Source organism: Opisthocomus hoazin, chromosome 2 (assembly GCF_030867145.1).
Source record: "Opisthocomus hoazin isolate bOpiHoa1 chromosome 2, bOpiHoa1.hap1, whole genome shotgun sequence".
NCBI lineage: Eukaryota > Metazoa > Chordata > Aves > Opisthocomiformes > Opisthocomidae > Opisthocomus > Opisthocomus hoazin.
Genome location: NC_134415.1, coordinates 131,217,559 through 131,239,265, shown reverse-complemented (window position 1 = coordinate 131,239,265; position 21,707 = coordinate 131,217,559). Strand labels below are relative to the sequence as shown.

General features: G+C 56.4%; 1 protein-coding gene across 1 annotated transcript; it reads right to left on the bottom strand.

Annotated features, from left to right (window-relative positions):
- Window positions 1-1,263: 1,263 nt before the first annotated feature.
- Window positions 1,264-20,439, bottom strand: LOC104333214 (L-gulonolactone oxidase-like). Its single transcript, XM_009938686.2, has 12 exons — window positions 20,212-20,439; window positions 19,966-20,067; window positions 19,187-19,312; window positions 17,869-17,963; window positions 16,125-16,215; window positions 15,066-15,251; window positions 4,362-4,469; window positions 3,871-3,947; window positions 2,818-2,967; window positions 2,283-2,447; window positions 1,730-1,820; window positions 1,264-1,413 (listed from the first exon to the last, which is right to left on the bottom strand). Exons 1-12 carry the CDS (start codon window positions 20,437-20,439, stop codon window positions 1,285-1,287), a joined length of 1,548 nt encoding a protein of 515 aa, XP_009936988.2. The 3' UTR covers window positions 1,264-1,284.
- Between the last annotated feature and the right edge of the window lie 1,268 nt (window positions 20,440-21,707).

The window sequence follows — 21,707 nt, the reverse complement described above, 5'->3', positions numbered from 1 at the left end:
ACACTCCTGTTCCGTAAAATCTTGCACTCGCTTCCTACACGAGGGACGAGGGGGCTGCATGGTGCTTTGACGGTGTCTATCTAAAAGCGTCATCAACCTGCTGGCCATCTGTCCTGGCCGTCCTGGGGAATCCTTCATCTCCTCTCAAGAAAGCCACGTCCCCATCGCTTGGAGATGCAAGTGTGGCTTGGGCCAGCACAGTTCAGGTTGTTCTAGCAGGGTTCCCTAGGAGAGGAGGGACAGGAGCATGGGCCTCCCCTAAACTGGATCCTGAGGAGCATCTCCTGCAGGTTTTGGCAGTGTGGGGCAGCTGTGGTCCAGCCTGGGAGAGGCCATTGCCCATCTGCCCGTGCATGGCTTCCCTTATAAAGACTCACAGCATGGCAGGGGTTGGAAGGGACCTCTGGGGATCCCCCAGCCCAACCCGCTGCCGAAGTAGGGTCACCCAGAGCAGGGGGCACAGCACCGCGGCCAGGCGGGGCTGGAATATCTCCAGAGAAGGAGACTCCACAGCCCCTCTGGGCAGCCTGGGCCAGGGCTCCGTCACCCTCAGAGGGAAGAAGTTCTTCCTCGGGTTCAGCTGGAGCTTCCCAGGCTTCAGTTTGTGCCCGTTGCCCCTTGTCCTGTTGCTGGGCACCACTGGAAAGAGTCTGGCCCCATCCTCCTGACCCCCACCCTGCAGATATTTAGAGGCATTTCGAAGGTCCCCTCTCAGCCTTCTCTTCTCCAGGCTAAAACACCAACAGAAGCCAGGCTGGGGTGGACCTGGCAGGCAGCCGCCTCCTCCCAAACTCTGCCTGCGTGCTTCTGCGAGGGGAGATGGCCTGAGCTCGAGGACCTGGGTGACACCAGCCCTGACCCCCACAGTGGGGCTGTACAGGGACAGTGAGCCCCTTCCCTGGTCCCCAGGCTGGACACCTCTATTGGACACACACCCAGGCTGAAAGCACAGGCTCAGACAAGGTCTCCTCGAAGAAAGGTCTTTATTGAGGTGTTGGCTTGGACAGCAGGCACTTGGGGCTGTACAGGTCTTGGAGGCACAGGGGCATGGCACCCACAACTGCTGGTTTCCAGGAGAGATCTCCAGGTGCCGCAGAGCCTTGTTAGCATCGAGATCAAAGCACGCCCCTGCCTGTGGGCCAGCCCTTGCTGCCTGCTGTCACAACGGATGAGGGCAAAGCTGGGGGTGCAGCACCTTGGCACCATGAAGGACCATGATCTTTGGGGTGTCCCGAGAACTGGGGGTGATGGCTGATTTTTCCTTCATCCCCCACGTTGCCCCCATCAGTAAAACACCTTTTCCAGGTAGGCGTTCAGGAACATCCCCGTGGGGTCCAGCTTCTCCCGAACAGCACAGAATTTGGGGAAGGCTGGGTACATCTTCTCAAAGTCCTTTCGGGTGCAGCTGTGGGCCTGCAGGAGAGAAATTGTCCAGGGGGATGTCCATCAGTGAGGAACATGTCGCTGGCCCTGGACTCCCACCACCATGTGCTGAGGGAACCCCCTGCAGAAGTGGTGGGACCTCCATCCCCGTATTTACGTGCCCAGGGTGGGGAGCAAACAGGGGAATTGCATCTCCTTGAGGCACCCACCTCCCTCGGGGATGGAGCCTGATGTGGGGGCCCTCCTCTGACCCCTTCTCCACTGCAAACCCCACCTTCCAAAAGGAGCCACCATAGAGAAGGGGTAGAACACCCTGGAAGGACCAGAGGAGCGGGGCCGTCAGTACCTTTGCCCAGTGTGGTCTCCCACCATGCTTCTTCATGATGCCCTCGTAGGTCAGCCAGTAGTTGAGGCGGGGGACGTTCTTCCCGTAGGGCCTGGGGGAAATCAGTCAGGGAGAGCATTAGCAGGGGCTGTGTGGGGGGATTTGCACACCCAGGAAACCTCCCTGAGAAACTCCCACGTGGGGACAAGGACAACCCCAGGGGCCCATCGTGGACTCTTTGACCAGCACTGGGTGATGGAAACCCTCTGGGAACCAGCACGCCACCAGCACTTGGCCAGTGGATCCTCACGTACGACAACATCCTCAAAAAACAAGGGTGGGTGGCTCTAGGGTGCTTCAAGGTCACACCGTGCCTTCTGGCTCGGTGCCTGCAAACCTCTGGGTGGGGTGAGTTGGCAAAGGTGCAGGAGATCATTTGATCCAGCTCCCCGGTCGCTGTCTGAGCTGTGCATTTGCTGCTGCCAGGTCTCTGGGCAAGGCTCCCAGTGCACCAGCACGCTAACCCAGGGAGGAGGAGGAGGAGGAGAGGAGTGGGACAGGGGCCATGGCTCACCTGTACATGATGATGTTCATGTAGCAGCTGTCTCGCTGGAAGCAGGGACTCAGCCAGATCTCGTCCCCCCGAGCAAAGCGCACCTCCACGGGGTAGTGAGCCACCATCTTAGGGTTGTTCTCCAAGGCAGCCTTCAGCTCCAGCAAGGCTTCCTTCGTCTTCTCACTGCCCGAGAGAAGCACCCAGCCCTGGTTAATGCTGGCATGGGCACAGCCAGCTCCCTTCAGGTTTGAACCCCCATCCCCAGAGCTCCATCCCTGGCCCCATGCTAGGTCAGGGAATGGCTTGGCATGTCCCAGCACAGCCCTCCCAACGCTTCAGACTCACAAAGCCCCAAAATATGGTGTGGTGTGGTTTTGGTACCCCAGGACAGGGATGCAGAAGGCTGAGCTTGCAGTTAGGAATGGTGTCTCCTAGCCAGGTCCCTGTCTCCATGGCTTTGCTCCTGCTCCAGGCAGCCTGGGCTGGGTCAGAGCTCTGGCAGACCATGGCCTGTGGTTTGGGATGGACAGGGAGGGTCTGCAGAGGCATTTACATGGGGATGGCCCAGTCTTGAACGTGCTGCTTGAAGCGACACTCGTAGTTGAAGATCTTGTAGCTGATGGCAATATTCTCCACCCGGGAGCTGAAGAGGAGCCAGAAGAAGAAGCGGTTGATCCAGCACACCAAGCCGGGCACGAAGGTGCTGCAGGGGAGAGAGCAGGAGGTGAGATCTGACCCCGGAGCAGCCAGCTAGGGATTTGCCAAGGGTGGGCAGTGAGCTGTGATGCCGCAAGCCACAGCCTGAGGATGCAGGACAGGAGGATGTTCTCTCAAGGGGCTGTAAGCAAAGAATCAAAGCTGCACCACCCCCCACCTCCACCCAGGGTGCTGGAGTCCACAGGGACCTGCAGCCTTGCCAGGAGCTCGCCTGTGGTCACCCCGCCCGATCTTGGACCTCCACCCTTGCCCTCAGCTCTGTCCTCCTCCCCTTGCTGCAAGCTAGAAAAGGGGTGCTCGCTCATCACCTTCGCTCCCCTTCAAGATCTCTGCCTCCCAGCCTGCACACTGGGCATCCTCACACCAAGAGCTACTGGGGACAGGGTGGAGTGGCAGGGTGGGCCCCTTGGCAGAGTCCTAAGTGGTCACAGTCCCTCTTCTCCCTCTTCAGGGAGTCCAGCCCGGCTCTCCTGTGCCACCAGGGTCCTACTTCCCAGCCCAGGCTCCACGACCTGGCTGGACCTCCTCTCTCCACCCTGGTGCTCAGGACAGGTTCACAGCCACCACCATCCTCCAAAAGGCTCTTTTGCTGCTGCAAACCCACACTGCCTGGGCACGCTGCTCCATCTCTGTGCACACGAGAGGGCAGTGCAAGCCCAGACATCAATCCCAGCCCAAACCCGCTCCTCCTGCACAGGAGCTTGCTCGGAGGAGAACAAGCGCCTCCTTCTTCCCCAGGGATGGGCATCGGGGTCCTCCCCTGCCATCTTCCCTGGGACTCCCGGCACAGGTTTCAATGTAGAGATGCAGTAGAGCCAGATGAGGCCAGACCTGAGCAGACCTCCCCAACCCCACCTGTCCCCCGCCACTGACCAGAGCGTGTTCCTACCTGATCCAGAGCAGAAACTCCAGCAAATAATAGCCAACAGCATAATCCCACCACCAGCTGGCAGAGGAAGAGGCGGGCTGCAAAGTCAAACAGAGGAAGATGATGGTCGTTAGGGACTAGCAGAGTTTGCAGCTTTCTTGCCAGCAAGAATGAAGGTGTGAGATCATGACTGGACCAGGACCAAGCTGGGAGCGGGGGGTCTGGGTCCACAGATCTCTCTCCTGTGATGAAACAGGGCCAAATCCAGTCCCAAGAGGAGACCAGGATTTGTCATGAGGATGCTGAGAGCTTGGACAGCCCCAGCTGCATCCACGTCCCGGGACCCCCAGGCCATGGAGTATGGACAGAGTCTAGCCCAGCCCCAAAATGCTGTTTCCCTGTTCAGCCGATCCTGGAACTGCAAGCCCATCCTAAAACACTGGCTGTGGGAGGACACCCAGTTTGGTGTATGGGCCCTTCTCTCTTCCCCCGTGGAGCCCAGTGGGACCTGCCTTGTTGGTGGGATCCTGGTAGATGACGCTGACGTTCTCACTGTGAGGGAACCACAGGAATCGGAAGTATTGGGATCTCTTCAGGTGGTCCTCGAGGTGATCGAGGACCTGCAACAACCAGAGAAACAGTGGCTGGCTGGTGACTGTCCCCAGCCTGGAGCAGGGATCCCAGAAGCAGGGGGTGGAGGCACCTTGGAGGGCTCCCAGTAATGCTGGGGTAGGTCCAAGGAGTCTGTCTGCAGAGTCTCAGCAAGCTCTGGGTTGGAGGACAGTCAATACAGCCCAGGCTTGCACCAAGGAGGTAGCAGAGACCATGGACCTGGTCCATTTCAAGGGGCAATGGGCACAAACTGAGGCACAGGAAGTTCCGTCTGAACATGAGGAAGAACTTCTTCCCTCTGAGGGTGACGGAGCCCTGGAACAGGCTGCCCAGGGAGGTTGTGGAGTCTCCTTCTCTGGAGATATTCAAGACCAGCCTGGACAAGGTCCTCTACAGCCTACTGTAGGTGACCCTGCTTCGGCAGGAGGGTTGGACTAGATGACCCACAGAGGTCCCTTCCAACCCCGACCATTCTGTGATTCTGTGACCTGACATTTGAGGAAGGGATCAGGGAATGCCCGTTGCCTCCTCTGCCTCGGCCATGGCAGAGCTCCCCATCCTGAAGATGCTGCTGGGGATGCATCTGGCACACGTGTGAGCTCAGACCCCGCGTCCTCCCACCTCTGCAGCCCCACCACTGCTCCATCAGGCATTCCCAGACACGAGGCAGCGCAGCCAGGGCTGGAGGGTCCCCCTCCAGCCATCAGCCGTGCAGCCGGGCATGCTGAGGGCTTCCGAAATCCACCTCCTGCTCCAGCATCAGGGATGTGCTCCCCAGCTTTTTTACCTTGGCAGCACAGCCCTCTGCAGCTCTGGAGCCCTGGGGCAGTGGGACATTGGGCTGGGATACAACGGGATGGAGCCGGGACGCATTACACGGCCCAGTCCCAGAGACATCCCCCGCTTCGAATGCAGAATTGCCAAATTATTCATAAAGACACAAAAAAGAGCTTTAGGAAAGGCAGGTCCCTCGGATGAGCTGCTTGCCAGCAGCTGAGGACAGCAAGGCATGGGGAGTCTGAGGTAGCAGGAGACAGGCGGGACCATGCAGGTGATGGGGCTCGAGTAGGTGACCACAGCCCCAGGACACGCTCAGCTGGTTCCTGGAGCCACTGGGGTCTTGTCCCCAGGGGTACCTGGAGGAAACCCCCCTGCCTGACACAGCAGCACCAGCAGAAATGAGAAGACCCTTCAGCCCTCATCCCCTCTCCCTGTCTGTGCGCTCAAGGGTAGAGAGACCCTGTGCTTGCCCTCTGCGTGATGTTATTTTGGACAGGCCACCATCTCTCCCTCTTGCAAACAACCTCTCCAACCACCCCTTGCTCCTCCTGCAGAGATACCCCATAGCTTTGCAGAAAGGCTTCAAAACCTGGCAGCTTTGCTTCAAGGAGTTTGCCTGACCCCGGAGAAGGTGCAATGACCCATGGATGTAACCCCTACGAAGGTCATGGCAACCCTAGCTGTGAAGCTGTTCCTTTCCAGATGGGTTATTTGTCTTAATGAGCTATTAATCACCAGGCTGGGCTGCTTTAGCACCGAGCATCTTGCTGTGACCCTGCTGTAAGGTGAGGGTCTTCGTGGGGTCGCACTGCCACAATGCCATAGTCCCATTAAAGCAGGGACTCTGCCCTGGTGAGGCCCCATCTGCAGTGCTGTGTCCAGTGCTGGGCTCCCCAGTTCAAGAAAGATGAGGAGCTACTCGAGAGAGTCCAGCGGAGGGCTACGAGGATGAGGAGGGGACTGGAGCTTCTCTCCTATGAGGAGAGGCTGAGGGAGCTGGGCTTGTTCAGCCTGGAGAAGAGAAGGCTGCGAGGGGACCTTCGAAATGCCTCTAAATATCTGCAGGGTGGGGGTCAGGAGGACAGGGCCAGACTCTTTCCAGTGGTGCCCAGCGACAGGACAAGGGGCAACGGGCACAAACTGAAGCCTGGGAAGCTCCAGCTGAACCTGAGGAAGAACTTCTTCCCTCTGAGGGTGCCGGAGCCCTGGCCCAGGCTGCCCAGGGAGGCTGTGGAGTCTCCTTCTCTGGAGATATTCCAGCCCCGCCTGGCCGCGGTGCTGTGCCCCCTGCTCTGGGTGACCCTGCTTGGGCAGGGGGTTGGGCTGGGTGACCCACAGAGGTCCCTTCCAACCCTGAACATTCTGGGATTCTGTGATTCTGTGAAGACGAATAATGTGTTTCTGTAAGCGGTGAGAATTAACGCTAATGCTGTTGTCTTCACCTTCACACCTGCAGCTCCCCAAAAGCCACAAAATCTCCCAAAGGCATTCCCAAAAATGCCTATTTTCTGGCCAGAGAAGTTCTCATGTTGGAAACAGTGAACGATTGTGCAAGCAGAAGCAGGGCAAAAGCCGTGACCCCACGTTTTTCCCGGTTTGGTTTAAGAACAAATGCCTTGAGGAGCTAAAACAAGAGGGGAAAAGAAGGATGCAGCTTTCCCAAGGTGATCCTGCCAACGTCTGTTTGTCTTCCAGCCGCGGCGTTTCAGCGCAGAAGCAAATTGCTAGCGGGGCGACCTTTTCAATGTGCGCTTTTGATCCTTGCGATAGAGGAACAGAGCGGTCTGAAGAAAATCAGCCCACGACTTTGTAGGATAATTACAGCGCAGCGGGCAAGAGCTGAAGGCAGCGAGCGAGCCGGCTCCGGGAAGTCCTTGGGGATGTTGTCTGCTGGCGGAGTGCCGGAATCCGAGGTCGGGCGGTGGAAATCTTGTTGCTGTAACATGGCCAACGCACGCAGCTGAGGTGACCCTGGAGCATGCAGAGACCCGGGGGATTTTGCTTGTCTTTGCTTCCCTCCCAGGAGCCCAGGACAAATCCCTTTGCTTCATGAAGGCCAGGTCAAAAGAAGCCGCTTGCTTTCTTGCTTGCAGACACCCTCGAGAGCTCGCTGAGCTGAGGGTCAGGCACCCCGCCTGCTGCAATGGCAGGTCTGGTTGCTCCACACGGTCCTCGGGGAAAGGACAAGGATGGGACAAGGGGCAGATGTAGCCAAGGTGCTGTGGAGGACGCAGCCCAAGAAGCCAGTAGCACACGTCCCGTAGGCCTGTCAGAGTGATGAAGGGGAGCCAGGGAGCATGGAGAGCTGGCATTTTGGGAGACGAGGTGGATTCTCAGTCTCCCTTTCTGCCTGCGCGCTGCCTGTGCCTGCCAGGATCCCACCGCATCAGGGGACAATATCTGAGCACTGGCTGGAAGAGCCACTTCCACGCACTGAGGCCAAACCCAACATTTCCCAGTTGAATCCCAGTTCAAGAAAGATGAAGAGCTACTGGAGAGAGTCCAGCGGAGGGCTACAAGGATGGTGAGGGGACTGGAGCATCTCCCCTACGAGGAGAGGTTGAGGGAACTGGGCTTGTTCAGCCTGAAGAAGAGAAGGCTGCGAGGGGACCTTCGAAATGCCTCTAAATATCTGCAGGGTGGGGGTCAGGAGGACGGGGCCAGACTCTTTCCAGTGGTGCCCAGTGACAGGACAAGGGGCAATGGGCACAAACTGAGGCACAGGAAGTTCCGTCTGAACATGAGGAAGAACTTCTTCCCTCTGAGGGTGACGGAGCCCTGGAACAGGCTGCCCAGAGGGGCTGTGGAGTCTCCTTCTCTGGAGATATTCCAGCCCCGCCTGGCCGTGGTGCTGTGCCCCCTGCTGTGGGTGACCCTGCTTCGGCAGGGGGGTTGGACTAGATGACCCACAGAGGTCCCTTCCAACCCCTACTATTCTGTGATTCTGTGATTCTGTGATTTCTGGGAGGAGAGAGAAGGTCAGGCCGAGCAATCGTGAGGGGGTTTAGGCACTGGGTGGTCTTGGAGGGGTTGGGCTCGAGGGATCCATCCCAGGTACCTGACACCCCCCTCAAAGGATTAGGGTTCAGGTGAGGGTTAGGAAGTGTCCAGACCAAAAGAAGCAGTGCTTCGCCCACCACGTCGCTAAGCTGTGCAAGTCTAGAGGTGGTTAAAAGCTTTCATGAGTTCAGCAGCAGAGCAGAGACCTTCCTGGATGAGGAAATCACTGCCTTATTACTTATATACGAAGCACCGTCAGCTCAGGAAGCCCCAAAGCTGCAAAGATCAGGGGAAGAAGTATCAAATCTGAGTCTGACCCATCCTCATCCTCATCAGCCTCCCAGCAGGTCTAGGGCTAGGAGAGGCTGACTCCAGCCCTGCCACCACCCAGGGATGCTCTGCAGGTCTCTCTGGTGACCTCAGCTGTGCGACGAACCCTCTCAGTCCTTGTTCCCAGTCAGCATCAGCAGCTTGAGCAGCTGAGCTTATCCCAGTGATGAAGTTAATCATGAGGCCAGAAAAGAAAAGATGCAGATCTTACATAACCACAAATCCAAGCCTGGTTCCTCTGACATATATTATTTGCAATGTCTTAGATAACTCAGGCTTAAATATTTCAGGCAACCTGCTCCCTTGTCATTATCCTCTTCCGCCTCGCTGGGCCACTCGACATGAAAGCCGGAGATCTGGAAACAGCCGAGGAGCAGCGACGACCGAGAATTGATAATGGCGTTAATATTTACGGGGCGCATTCTCCTTTCACCCTCCTGACAACCCCGAGGGACGGGGAGAGACGGGCCGAGCTGTGCAGGGGGCATAGCCCGGGCAGATGGTGCTGAGCAGGGTAAGCTCAGCCTGGGCTGCCTGCTCAGTGAGCTGAAGTTCCCTAGCTAAACGGCAGATTAGGAGGTGTAAAAGAACACTCAGCATGGCAATTTGGCTGAGGAAAAGGGCTAGAGGATGCAGCGAAGGTCCAAGCAGTCTGGCAGGGTGGGTGAGGACCAAGCTGCAAGGAGCTGGCAGGCTCCTACCACATTCAAATGTATTTAAATGCATTTAAAGCGGGGAACTCCTTGCTGCGGGACACCAGGGGAGTCACAGCTCACAAGCAAATAGGTGACTCACAGGTGAAAAATGCTCCTGAGTCATTAGACACAAATTCATCACCTCTGCAACTGGAAATCACAGAATGTTGGGGGTTGGCAGGGACCTCTGTGGGTCACCCAGCCCAACCCCCTGCCCAAGCAGGGTCACCCAGAGCAGGGGGCACAGCACCGCGGCCAGGCGGGGCTGGAATATTTCCAGAGAAGGAGACTCCACAGCCCCTCTGGGCAGCCTGGGCCAGGGCTCCGGCACCCTCAGAGGGAAGAAGTTCTTCCTCGGGTTCAGCTGGAACTTCCCAGGCTTCAGTTTGTGCCCGTTGCCCCTTGTCCTGTCGCTGGGCACCACTGGAAAGAGTCTGGCCCCGTCCTCCTGACCCCCACCCTGCAGATATTTAGAGGCATTTCGAAGGTCCCCTCGCAGCCTTCTCTTCTCCAGGCTGAACAAGCCCAGCTCCCTCAGCCTCTCCTTGTAGGAGAGATGCTCTAGTCCCCTCCTCATCCTCGCAGCCCTCCGCTGGACTCTCTCCAGTAGCTCCTCATCTTTCTTGAACTGGGGAGCCCAGCACTGGACACAGCACTGCAGATGGGGCCTCCCCAGGGCAGAGCAGAGGGGGAGGAGAACCTCCCTCGCCCTGCTGCCCACACTCCTCCTAATACATCCCAGGATCCCATTGGCCTTCTTGGCACCCAGGACACGCTGCTGGCTCATGGTCACCCTGTCGTCCCCCAGCACTCCCAGGTCCCTCTCCGCAGAGCTGCTCCCCAGCAGGTCCGCCCCAAGCCTGTGCTGATGCATGGGGTAAATGCTGGTAATAAACTCACTGCAGGCTGGAGGAATATCTTGGTGGGCTTCTCTTATTCCTCTGTCTTCCCTTTCCATCTCCCAGGAAGAATCCAACCCTGAAGCGTCCCCTGCTCTCGACTGCTCTGGTGCAGGTGCTCTTACGGGGATGGCAGCAGGCAGGCAGACACATTAACGGGCTCGGGGAACGTGCATGGACCTCTCTGTCCACCTCCTCGGTCGGCCCAGCCGCCCACAGCACGGCACAGGGACCACTGGGTTGCTCTGGAGCAGAGCTTAGGAAGATGGTACTGCAAAAGTGCATGAAATTCACATTCGTGGTGGCGTTCGAGCCACCCCAACGGGGCACTGAATAATTCAGTCCTTAAAAAATTAAGGACAGCGTTTCTCAGTGCTGCAGCTCGGATCAATCCTGCAACAAATTTTGCTGCTTTTGTCCAAGGAGTATTTATTTTTCATGAGCCTGACTTAACGAAGGCTTGTGCTGTCGTTAGCCAGGGCTGGAACTGGACCTGTGAGACCCAAACAAGACAATGGATGAGGATGCTGCTGAGGATACGCCAGCAGGGATGTCAGACCTCACAGGAGAACAAAGATGATCGGAGGTTGAAGCAGATCCAAGCTCCTGGAAAGGTTCCTTTCCACCACTGTAAATTTATTCCTCCTGATGGACTTTGCCTCAGTTTCCCCATCTGTAAATCTAACACCTTCCAGTGAGTCCACACAGCATTTAGAAGGCCACCAGGTCTTTCAACTTGCAGGTGGCCCCTTCACTGTAGGCTTTAACTTGTGCGATGCTGCAGCTTCCAGCGATGAGCTGGTGCCAGGAACCCGGGATGAGCTGGAGGATTGCTCAGCTCAAGGCAGTAGGTCACGTCAGATGGAACGACTCGCTCCACCCTACTTCCCAGCACTGTGAGGGCTCCAAGGAAATGCATCCAGAAATTAAAAGAAGTTTATATAACGGCAGAGACAAAGTCATCTTTGATGTATTCCCAGCAGAAAGAATTCCTTCAAATCGCTCTGTAGAAATGCCCACGGGGTCTTCTAAATGCTTGCGGAGGGAGTTGGATCACACCCACCATTGGCCACAAAGCCACATGGAGACCCAAGCTCATAAAGCCCAGGGGACGCACTGCCCCAAAAAAGGACATTTCATGCCTCTTTCGAGGGAAATCATCCTGTTTCAACCTGGTTCCTGCCTAGGATGGAAAGCTTGGCTGGAGGAAACCACTCTCCAGCACTGAGCGTCTCTGTACCAGCATCCCAGGACACCGTCCCCAATGTCTCAGCCCTGTACTGAACAAGGACCTAAACTTCTCACGCTCTCCATAGCCAGTCAAGTGCTCTTTCATGGCTACTTGCAAGCTGTGATCTTCAGGAGGTACATGGCCATGAACAGAGGACAACAGGGAGAGGACCGATGGTGGGACAGCAGAAGTTGTCGAGGAGGAGACAGCCTGTGATGCATTCAGAGTCACACAAGACCCTGATCTATGAGAGAGCAGGTCAGAAAACCTCCTCAGAAAGCCACCTCCCTTGGGGATGACCCAGATGGGCCAGTCACAAGTGCCATATATCTTAGTCTGGGAGATTTGGACCTTTTGGCAAGATGGAGATGGACAAGTCCAGTAGTAACATGACAGTTGGTTTGAAGGGAGTTTTCCATCACACAACCCAAATGAAGCTCTGGAGTTGGATCCTGATAAGGGGTTTGGTCAGTCTGGTCCTTGAAACGTGTCACCCATCACACTCCTTCACATCTCCAGCAGGGTTTGTTCCACGTTCAGCTCAAAAAAGCCCAGGTAAACCCAACTTCACATTGGGAGATGGAGAGTCCATCCCAAAAAACACCCAGACCTCACACAGAAGAAAGGACCGAGTTATTAGCAAAAGCAGAAGATGCTCATGGACTGTTTGAAGTGACCCATCTGTTGGTGGAAAAGGCCAGGCTCTCCGTTAGCCGAGCAGCAGGAGGCAGCGTGATGGGAGACGGCACTTCCTCAGTGAGCACGGGGCTCGTGGGACCAACCATGCTCTGCAGGACACTGCTCCTCTCCTCCAGGACCCGGCTTGGAGCTGTGTGCCTCAGGGATGTCTGTTCCCTGTTCTTGCTTAGTCCAGGCAGCGCATCAACTCGTCAGACCAGCCCAGGGTTTCCAACAAGGGTAATTTTCTCCAGCTGGAACATTAAATCTGCATTAGGCTTAGTCACGCGTGCTTGGATTCACCAGATCTCCGCTGACCTGCCGGCGCCCGCGAACGCCGGGTTAAACTGAGCAGAGGCGTTGGCTGATCCATCTCCTGGTGACGTTTCCCATGGCCAGAAGCCCGTAGGTTCCTTCAACATCGCTGACTCCATTGCTTGGGCACGGCTCGTGAGGCGGGGGAACGGTTTAAAACCCACGGGGTTGTACGCAGGGGATAGACTATGGTTGGAGGGGGGGTGAGGAATCCGATTTTTGCCACCTCCAGGCTGAGTCAGGTGGGGAACAATTGATGCTGAGAAGTGAGGATGATGCTGCAGAGAGGCGAGGGTGTGGGTACGTCGGCAGGAGTCTCGTAGTCCAGCCTTTTGCCTAAAGAGGACTCTCGTTGTCCTTCCTGAGGGCAAGCACTTTGCCAGCCCCAAATCTGAATCAGAGTTGCAATCAAGAAGAGCAGGAGAAGCATTTTCACCCTCCTTCCCCCTGGCTCGGTCCCACCGGCGGCACGCAGCTCCCGCTGGCCACCTCGAGCGCAGTCAGGAAGAGGTCTCTGGTGAGCAGGAGTCCTCTGCTCCACTGGGTCTCAGGTTCTCAGATTTGCCAGACACTCCTTGTCATAGAATCGTAGAATGGTTTGGGTTGGAAGGGACCTCAAAGATCATCTGGTTCCAACCCCCCTGACATCAGCAGGGACATCTTTCACCAGCCCAGGTTGCTCAGAGCTCCATCCAACCTGGCCTTGAACCCTGCCAGGGAGGGGGCAGCCACAGCTTCTCTGGGCAACCTGGGCCAGGGCCTCACCAACCTCCTGGGGAAGAATTTCTTCCTAATATCTCATCTCAATCTGCCCTCTGTTAGTTTAGAGCCCTTCCCCCTTGTCCTATCACTACACCCCCTTGTGCAAAGCCCCTCTCCATCCTTCCTGTAGCCCCTTCAGGCACTGGCAGCTGCTCTAAGGTCACCCCGCAGCCTTCTCTTCTCCAGGCTGAACAGCCCCAGCTCCCTCAGCCTGTCCTTGGAGGAGAGGTGCTCCAGCCCTAGGATCATCTTTGTGGCCTCCTCTGGCCCCGCTCCAACACATCCACGTCCTTCTTCTGTTGGGGGCTTCAAGCTGAAATGGTGCCTGGGAGAGCAGGCCAGCCCTCCCACAGCAGCCTCCCATGGCACGGTGCTCCCATCTCCCCTGCCAGCACCCAGAGGATGTCTCTGAAGGACACAGCCACGTCCCACCTCAGGATCACTCTCCGCAGCCTGAGGTGAGCGCAGAAAGTCTTGGGCACAATCCTGAGGAGGCTGGGAGCCACCAGCCTTCTCCTGCAGCCATGAGCTGCCCTGGGGTCGCACAGAGGCTGATCTGGGACAGGAAAATCAGCTCTTTGATTCTCAGGCTGGATAAACACCAAAATCTGCATCGTTCTGGAGCTCAGGGGTGAGTATGGCAATGGTGACAGGGGTGAAGTTTCACAACACCTTCACACGCCTGAGCTGTCCTGGGCCAGATGTGGAGCTGGAATCAGCTGGGAATGGGCACAACTTCTCCCAGTGACCGTGGCCTTGCAGTTCTCAAAAACCACCAGGAATAGCAAATAAAGGAAATGATGTTCTTCTCCGTGTCTTTCCCCTCATCTCTCCCCCCGTGCCCAGCTCCCCCAGGCTGGATGCTGAGGGGTGGCTGCGAAGGGTCCCAGTGCAAGGTGCAGAGGTCCCACCTGCCCTTTTGTGAGAGTTGGATCACAGAATCACAGAATGTTCGGGGTTGGAAGGGACCTCTGTGGGTCACGCAGCCCAACCCCCTGCCCAAGCAGGGGGCACCCAGAGCAGGGGGAACAGCACCACATCCAGGCGGGGCTGGAATATCTCCAGAGAAGGAGACTCCACAGCCCCTCTGGGCAGCCTGGGCCAGGGCTCCGGCACCCTCAGAGGGAAGAAGTTCTTCCTCGGCTTCAGCTGGAGCTTCCCAGGCTTCAGTTTGTGCCCGTTGCCCCTTGTCCTGTCGCTGGGCACCACTGGAAAGAGTCTGGCCCTGTCCTCCTGACCCCCACCCTGCAGATATTTAGAAGCATTTCTAAGGTCTCCTCACAGCAGACTGGCAGCACCCTGGGCTTGCCCACCCAGCCTCCTCCCAGATTTTGTGGCCAGCAAAGCTGCCAGAGCACACTCAGCCCTCGTCTTTGCTCCACGCAGCACCCCTGGGAAAGAAGCAAATGTCTTCCCGCATCACAAGGGGACTTGGCACCCCCATTTCCCACCGCCCGGCTGGCTCAGCTTGCAACGACACGAGGGGCTACACCCCAAACCCTGCTTTGCTCCTGAACATCAACTGCACGATGCAATGCACATCTTGCTGCAGGTCACCACCACCCATCCACTCTACATGGAACAGAGGTGGCACTCACGAGTACCTCTCCTCCCCACCCTGCTACCAGCACCTCTCTGGTCCCAGAAGATGCTGTTCCCACCCATGGGAAGTTACAATGCCACATGCTAAGAAACATGGCTTTTCCTTCCTCTCCTTTGTCATCTTGGAGTTGTTTGCAGTTGAAAGGACCCCATGAAGCACACCATGAAGATGCATAAGGAATGCAACCCACACACACCTGTGGGATTTTCTGCCGGAGCATGACCACTTCCCAGTCTTCCTCCAACCGTGTCACCTCACCGAGATCTTTGCTTAACCCCAAGGAGGCTTCAAAAGCATCACCCGTGTCATACCTCGGTGAGGGTGGAGGGGAAGGCCACCTCGTGCAGGTGGAACTGTGGCACGCACTGGAAGGTGACGGTGAGCACGACGCCCAAGCAGCCGAGGTGCAGGCGGGCTGCCTGGAAGATGTCCGTGTTGATGGACTCGGAGCACTCCAGGATCTCTCCCGAGGCTGTCAGCAGTGTGAGAGCTACGACCTACCGAGAAGGAAGCAAAGCATTGGTGAGCATTCAGTGTGTCCCGTCTCCATGCCAAGACCCTTCTTCCACCCCAAACCTGACAGCTGGAGGCTAAGCAGAGAGACCTCCACACCACAACCAGCATCACAGGGTGCTTTCTGCTGAGCTTGGCTCCACCAGCCCCTCTCCTGCCACCTTCCATGTAGCGACGTAAGAGGATCCTTCCCTCTCTGGGGGATGCCAGGAGAAGCCACCCAACAAAGAAGTAAAACTCCCCCAAATGACTTCACTGCAGGCTGCTCAGGGCAGTGGTGGAGTCCCCATCCCTGGAGGTGTTTAAAACATGTGTAGGCATGGGACTTCAGGACATGGTTTAGCAGGCATGGTGGTATTGGGGTGATGGTTGGACTTGATGATCTTAGAGGTCTTTTCCAACCTTAATGATTCTATGACTTCTCCATAACCATTGGTGGAATCGCCGTACAGGATTTGAGCTAGGAGTGGAGGACTTTAATAAACATCTAGGGAAGAATAGACCTGGGCCCTGCAGAGCTATAGGTTTGGGGGACTCCAGCACAAGGACTGCTTTCCCGTTTGGTACAGACCTTATTCTTCAGTTTGTAAGACCACAAAGCACAGGGACAGAGGAGTTTTGGGCTGGATCATGTTCTGTCTGGCAGATGAGGAGGTCCTGGTGTGCGTGGGGGTCTTGGGCATCCTCCATAGCAAGACCCATCCCGGGGAGTCAGGACCTCTTCTGCTTGCTGGGTACAGTGTGCTCCTTCCTTACCCCAGAGCTGGGCACACCAGACCCAGAATGGGTGATGGGACATCTCTCCTGAAGCCCTCAAGATGCTGATGACCATGCACCCACAAGCTCCCAGCTCTCACCTGGGTGGGGAGGATGCCGTGCTTGATCCCGGTGTTGTGCGTCCCCGTCCCAATCACACCAGCTGCTGCCACCTCCGAAACGGCTCCTAAACTGGGTACAGACAAAAGGGCTGGGTGAGGATCTGAGTGCGTGGGACACAGTGTGGGCCACAGCCCTCCATGCCAGGTGTTCCACTGCGTGCAGGCCCTGCACAGAGACCCCCAGGACATGTCCCCTGCCCCATCGAGCAGGGTTTTCCACCCTTCAGGGTACTCTGCAGCAACGGGTGGGTTTTTTGGCCACGTGTGCATGTCTCCGTGGGACCTATTTATCAGAATGCTGCTATAGTCCATGGGGAAGAAGAGGCAACCAGTGAGCACAGGTCCCATCTCACCATTCTGTGATTCTGTGAAGTCCCCATCTCTCCCCATCAGCCTGGAGGGACTCACTATGGTGGAGACATCCCTTCCATACGCATCAGAGCAAGGGGTGAGGAACCTGGGTTCACCCCAGAAACATCACTGCGGGGCTGGAAGCAGCACCCATGAGCATAAGGTCTGCGGATCGAGGTCCATCCCTCCAACCACATCCAAGGTGGGCATGTGGGGATGGTAGAAGGTTACAGCCAACAGTGTGCTGTGCCTGCCTTTTCCCCCAAATACTTCTTCCAATGGCCGGGGAGCAGCCACCTCCTGAACCAGATGTGTTTCTATGGCCATTGCAACCATTGGTGGAAGGAGTCCTGCTCACCCCATGCACACCATTGGCCATCTGGTCAAGTGGGGCTTATTTCTCTGAACCCTCACCCCAGCGCTGGCCAAGGCTCTGACAAACCAATCTCTTGTATTGACTGAGGAAAACAGAGATTGGCTTAGGCTGTAATTAATGAGCAATTTCTTCCCTGAGGTCAGCAAAAGAAAGAGCTTGAGTGTGAGAAATGCTCTCCATGGTCATTTCCTTTGCAAACCTCTATCTGAACATGGGTCTCTCCAAGCCCTTGGCCAGACACCGACTGCAAGGGAGAGCTATACGTGCTGGAGGCAGAGGGTTCAGTGGTGATCGGCTCGAGGCGTCTCATCCTCTGCACCAGGATGGCCCTGGAACCCCAGCCAATCATTTCCACCTCTTCTGGGGACACCAGACATCCCGAAGCAATTCAAAGCAAGGACTCTCCTGTGCCTTCTGCTAAGATATGCCAATGTCTAATTGTCCTTTGCATCAAAAACTCTTTTCTTGCCTAATTTTGTCTACCATCAGCCTCCTTTGCCCGGAGCTGCCTACTGTCAGCCTCTACCCCATGCAAGGCATCCCTACGAGGGGTGGTCTCATCTTTTTGGGGCCAAGGAGTGCAGAGTTTTCCTTCGTGATGTGGAAAGGACCATCCTGGTGGGTGCAGTGAGAATAATAGGGTTGATGTGGAGGTAGAATCATCATAGAATGGTTTGGGTTGGAAGGGACCTTAAAGATCATCTAGTTCCAACCTCCCTGCCACGGGCAGGGACACCTTCCATTAGATCAGGCTATGGGCTCCCCTTGTCCAGTCTCCTGCTCCAAGGCAGGATCAGCTATTCCATTGTGGAGGGGGGTGATTTGCAGTTTGCAGGACCCTGGTGGAAGACCAGATCCTGAAGTAAACACCCCTATTCTGCAGTAAAAGTTCTTCAAACCTCCCTGTTTTGCCATATCCCAGCATTCTTGACCTGGGGTTAGGATGGACACCTTGGAGGACACCCAGGGATGTCCCCGCGCACGTGTCCCACTCACTTGGCCAGGGCCAGCCCGTGCTTGCTCAGCTCGACGTTCAGATCTGAGAGGAAAATCCCACCTTCCACTGTCACTTGCTGCTTCTCCTTGTCCACCTGCAAATGACAGGATGGGAGGGGAGAGGGGAAGGTCACACAGCTCGGAGGAGAAACATTCCATGGAAAAGACCTCTGTTCTTACCAATGCAGTTGATAACATCTGTAAGGGAGAGCCATCTACCATGAGGACCTTGCTCCATCCTGAGCTTCCACTGCTCTCAGACCTTCACCCAGACCTCGTCCAGCCCAACTGTGCCACTGGTTCCTGCCCCTGGTCCAGACCCCAGTCCCCTCTGCTCTCAGGAGTTTGTAACCTCTCCCACAACTTCTCCCAGGTGCTGGTCAATGCAAGGGAGAAGACAACCCCTGCAAAGCTCTGCCTTTAGCAAACGTCTTCACTCTGCCCTCCTGCCTTGCTCAGCCGGCTCCAGCCAGCTCCTGGTGGAAGGAGAGCTTGTTGCCATCAGGAGCTGTTCATAACGCTTCTGACAGACAGAGCTGTCAGGGAGGGAGCCGTTCCTTAATTAAGCATTGCTGTTAATCACCAGTTATGACCAGCTCTCAGAACATGCTGCTAGAGTCAGGAATTTTTCATCTTCAGCTGCACGTTTACACACACGTACGGAAACACACATCCATATCTATGGACACATCTACACACCAGAGCTCTGGATGCAAAGCACAGGGCAGGAGAAGCTCTCCCCCTCCCTCACAGCAGCTCTCGTTTTCCCAGAGTTGTTCAGGAGATGATCCAGAGGCAACCAGCCAGGGCTGTTTCCTTCCCAGTGTCATCAAGTGGAGCAAACTCCCATGGGGACATTTCCCATCTGATGCAGGAACAAACCCTGGACCACGAACATCGAGCCGGGTCTTTGCCAGGCTGCTGTGCCTTGCAAGCTCGCATCAAGTGAGCCACAAAAAGTGATCCTCCTCCCCAACGAGCAGACCATGCTGTGATGAGGACAACGTGCCAAGGTTCAGCCTTCACTGAACGTACGCTGGGAAGACATCACGTCTTTGCATTTTTTTAGCTCTCCATTTACTTCCAACACACGAGGGATGCTTTTACGCTGGGAAAATGGCCATTCCCTAGTCCTGCACCAGCATTTCAGGGTCTGGTTTTGGAAAAGTCCTGGCTGTGAGGAGAGAAAAGCCTCTCCATCCTTTCGCCTCTCACCCTGGGTATGGCACTGATGGTCTCCCTGCCCTCGGTAGCTGCATGAACAGGAGTGCCACCACATTTCAAGGCCACCACGCCACCTTCCAGCAGCAGGTCTCACCTTAAGGACCCTGTTCATCTTCCCCATCTGGATCATGAAGTCATCTGTGCAGGCGATGTCCGAAGGAGAGTGGCCACCCCCCACCACCTTCACCCTCTTGTCCCTCTGCCTGGCCATGTCCAGGATCTGCAGAGACAACAGGCAGCGCTGAGCATTCAACATCTCCCTCAAAGCCATGTGCTAAGAGTGATGCCAGAGGCACCATGAGACATCCCCAGCTGAAATCTCACCCATCGTTGACACCTCCTTCACTTGGATAACTCACCATCTAGGGTTAGAACCACCCCTGGAGCCCAGACACCTCATAAGACAGTCCTTGGGATCATCCTTGGGGGTTGGACTAGATGACCTTTAAAGGTTCCTTCCAACCCAAACCATTCTGTGATTCTATGATGCCAAAAGAGGTGATGCCCACCTGAGACACCCTAGGGTGACAGAGGCATCTCTGGAGTGACAAAAGTGACACAGGACTCCTCCTCCTCAGCATGGCAGCTGGGGCAGGCAGGGGACCCCAGAAGGATGCCAGATGCTGATGCCCAAGGAACAGAGTCCAGCTGGGGCTAGGCATGATAGTTTTCTGCATCTCTTAGGTGTCTGACACATCTGCTGGAGCACACCTGCAGTTCAGTAGCGTGGGCCATCTCCTGGGGCTGAGGGGACGACTCATGCTGACACCATCTGTGACCTCTCTGACTCAACATGATGGAACATCATAGCCCTTCCTGGCCTATCCTCCTCTTCATTTCTAACTGGTTGTCTCCTGGATGCACCCTCCTTACCTCCCGGATCTCCTCTACTGAGGTAGGCTGGAAGTACAGCTCTGGAGAGGAGCCATAGGTCTTAGCCCAGTTCTGGAACTTGACTCCTCCTTGGCCGTGAACCTGGACCAAAAACAAGAGCTAAAGCAGAAGAAAGCAAGTGCCTCTCCTGCTTTTTTCCATGCAGTCCACCCTTCATCTGCCAAGACCACTGCATCAGAGCCAGGTTTCCGACAGGATTAATTATTTAGAGAGACAGAGGTTCACCTCAACCCCTTGAGTCCGTAGAGCAGAGCCGTCTCCGTGTGAGCAAGTCAGCCTGGGCTCCCTTTGCAGTCGGTGCGGAGAAGTGGGAGGACCCCCTGGGCTGTTTGAGACATCTCCCTTGAACGTAGCCCACCCCTTCCTCCTAGAGCATGGCATGTGCTGGGGTCCTCTTGGTTTATTTGGCTGCTTCTGCTCTGGTCTCCTCTCAGACCTGGTCTGAGCACCCATACCTACCTCCTGGCCTCATGTCCCAGTGTCCCCGGATGGCCTCATCATGAGGAGCTGGCTGGCACCAGGTTGGGACTTCCCTCCAGCCTCAGCTACCCACCCTGAGACACTGTTCCCAGGCCTGGCACGGTGGGCACAGCCAAAAGACTCAGCCCCATCCTGTCTCCAGGCAGGGGTTAACCCAAGGCAGAGCAGCCCCGGGGTGGTTTGGATGGGTCCTGGCTGGGGGGGACAGTTTTTTCCTGGCTGTGGCCGTGGCCAGGAAGGAAGGACCTAGTGTGGGGTTGGGCACCAAGCCCAAGGAAGATGGTGAATCCCTCTGCCCCAAGCAGGGGTGGATCAAACCTGCTGCCCCACCATGAGTCCCACCTTGGCTGCAGGGGATGATTTACTCCCTACCTCCTGCTGTGTCCTTCCTCCCCTTCCCTCCAGACTCCTCCTCATCAGCAACCCTCCACCTCCCCCCACTTCCCACCTCTGCCCTCAGCATTGTTTTTCTTCTCCCCTTGTCTATGATGGGTTCAGCTCCCGTCCAAAGAGCAGACCCCAAAACTGGCCAAACTTCTCCGGGGGGTGCAGAGGGGGTTCTCCCAGGGGTCCCTGCAGCATCCCTTCCCCCGCCACCTCCTTCCCCATCACCCCAGCAACCCCCAGGCTGCTTTTAGGGGCTGGGCAGGGACATTGGATGGCCCATCACCCTGCCCAGGGAGGTGACACTGCCTGGAGCCAGGGCCATCAGGAAGCTATTGTAGATAGCCCAGGGAGTCTTTGGGGAGAGGGGGAGGTGGGGCTGCCACATTCCGACCCCCACAGGTTAAAACCAGGTCTGTGAGCCAGGGCGAAGAGGGAGAGAGGCAGAAAAAATGGGAAAAAGAAGCCCCAAAAAGCCAAAATTGGGGAAATTGAAAACCCGTGGGTTAGAAAATAGTCCAGGTCACCAGCCGGAGCCTGGCCTGATTTATCCAGGGCATCTGTCGGCTTTCCTTCCCTCTCTCCTTTCTGAAAAACCTTTCCCATTTCCCATCCTGGCGGGGCTGGTTATTAAATCCCTGTTAAAGGTGGTAACAAAACCCTACCATCCCCACCACACTGCCCAGACCACCCTTCCCACCCCAAAACCTGGGCAATTCCCCCCTTGGCTTTTCCTTACCATCCCGTCAGCCTCTCCAGGAGATGCTGCTGGAGCGAGGGGGACTGGGGTGGCTTCTGCACCGGGGACGAGGGGTGATCCTGGCCGGAGCAAGGCTGGTAGAGCTTCTTGCTGACCC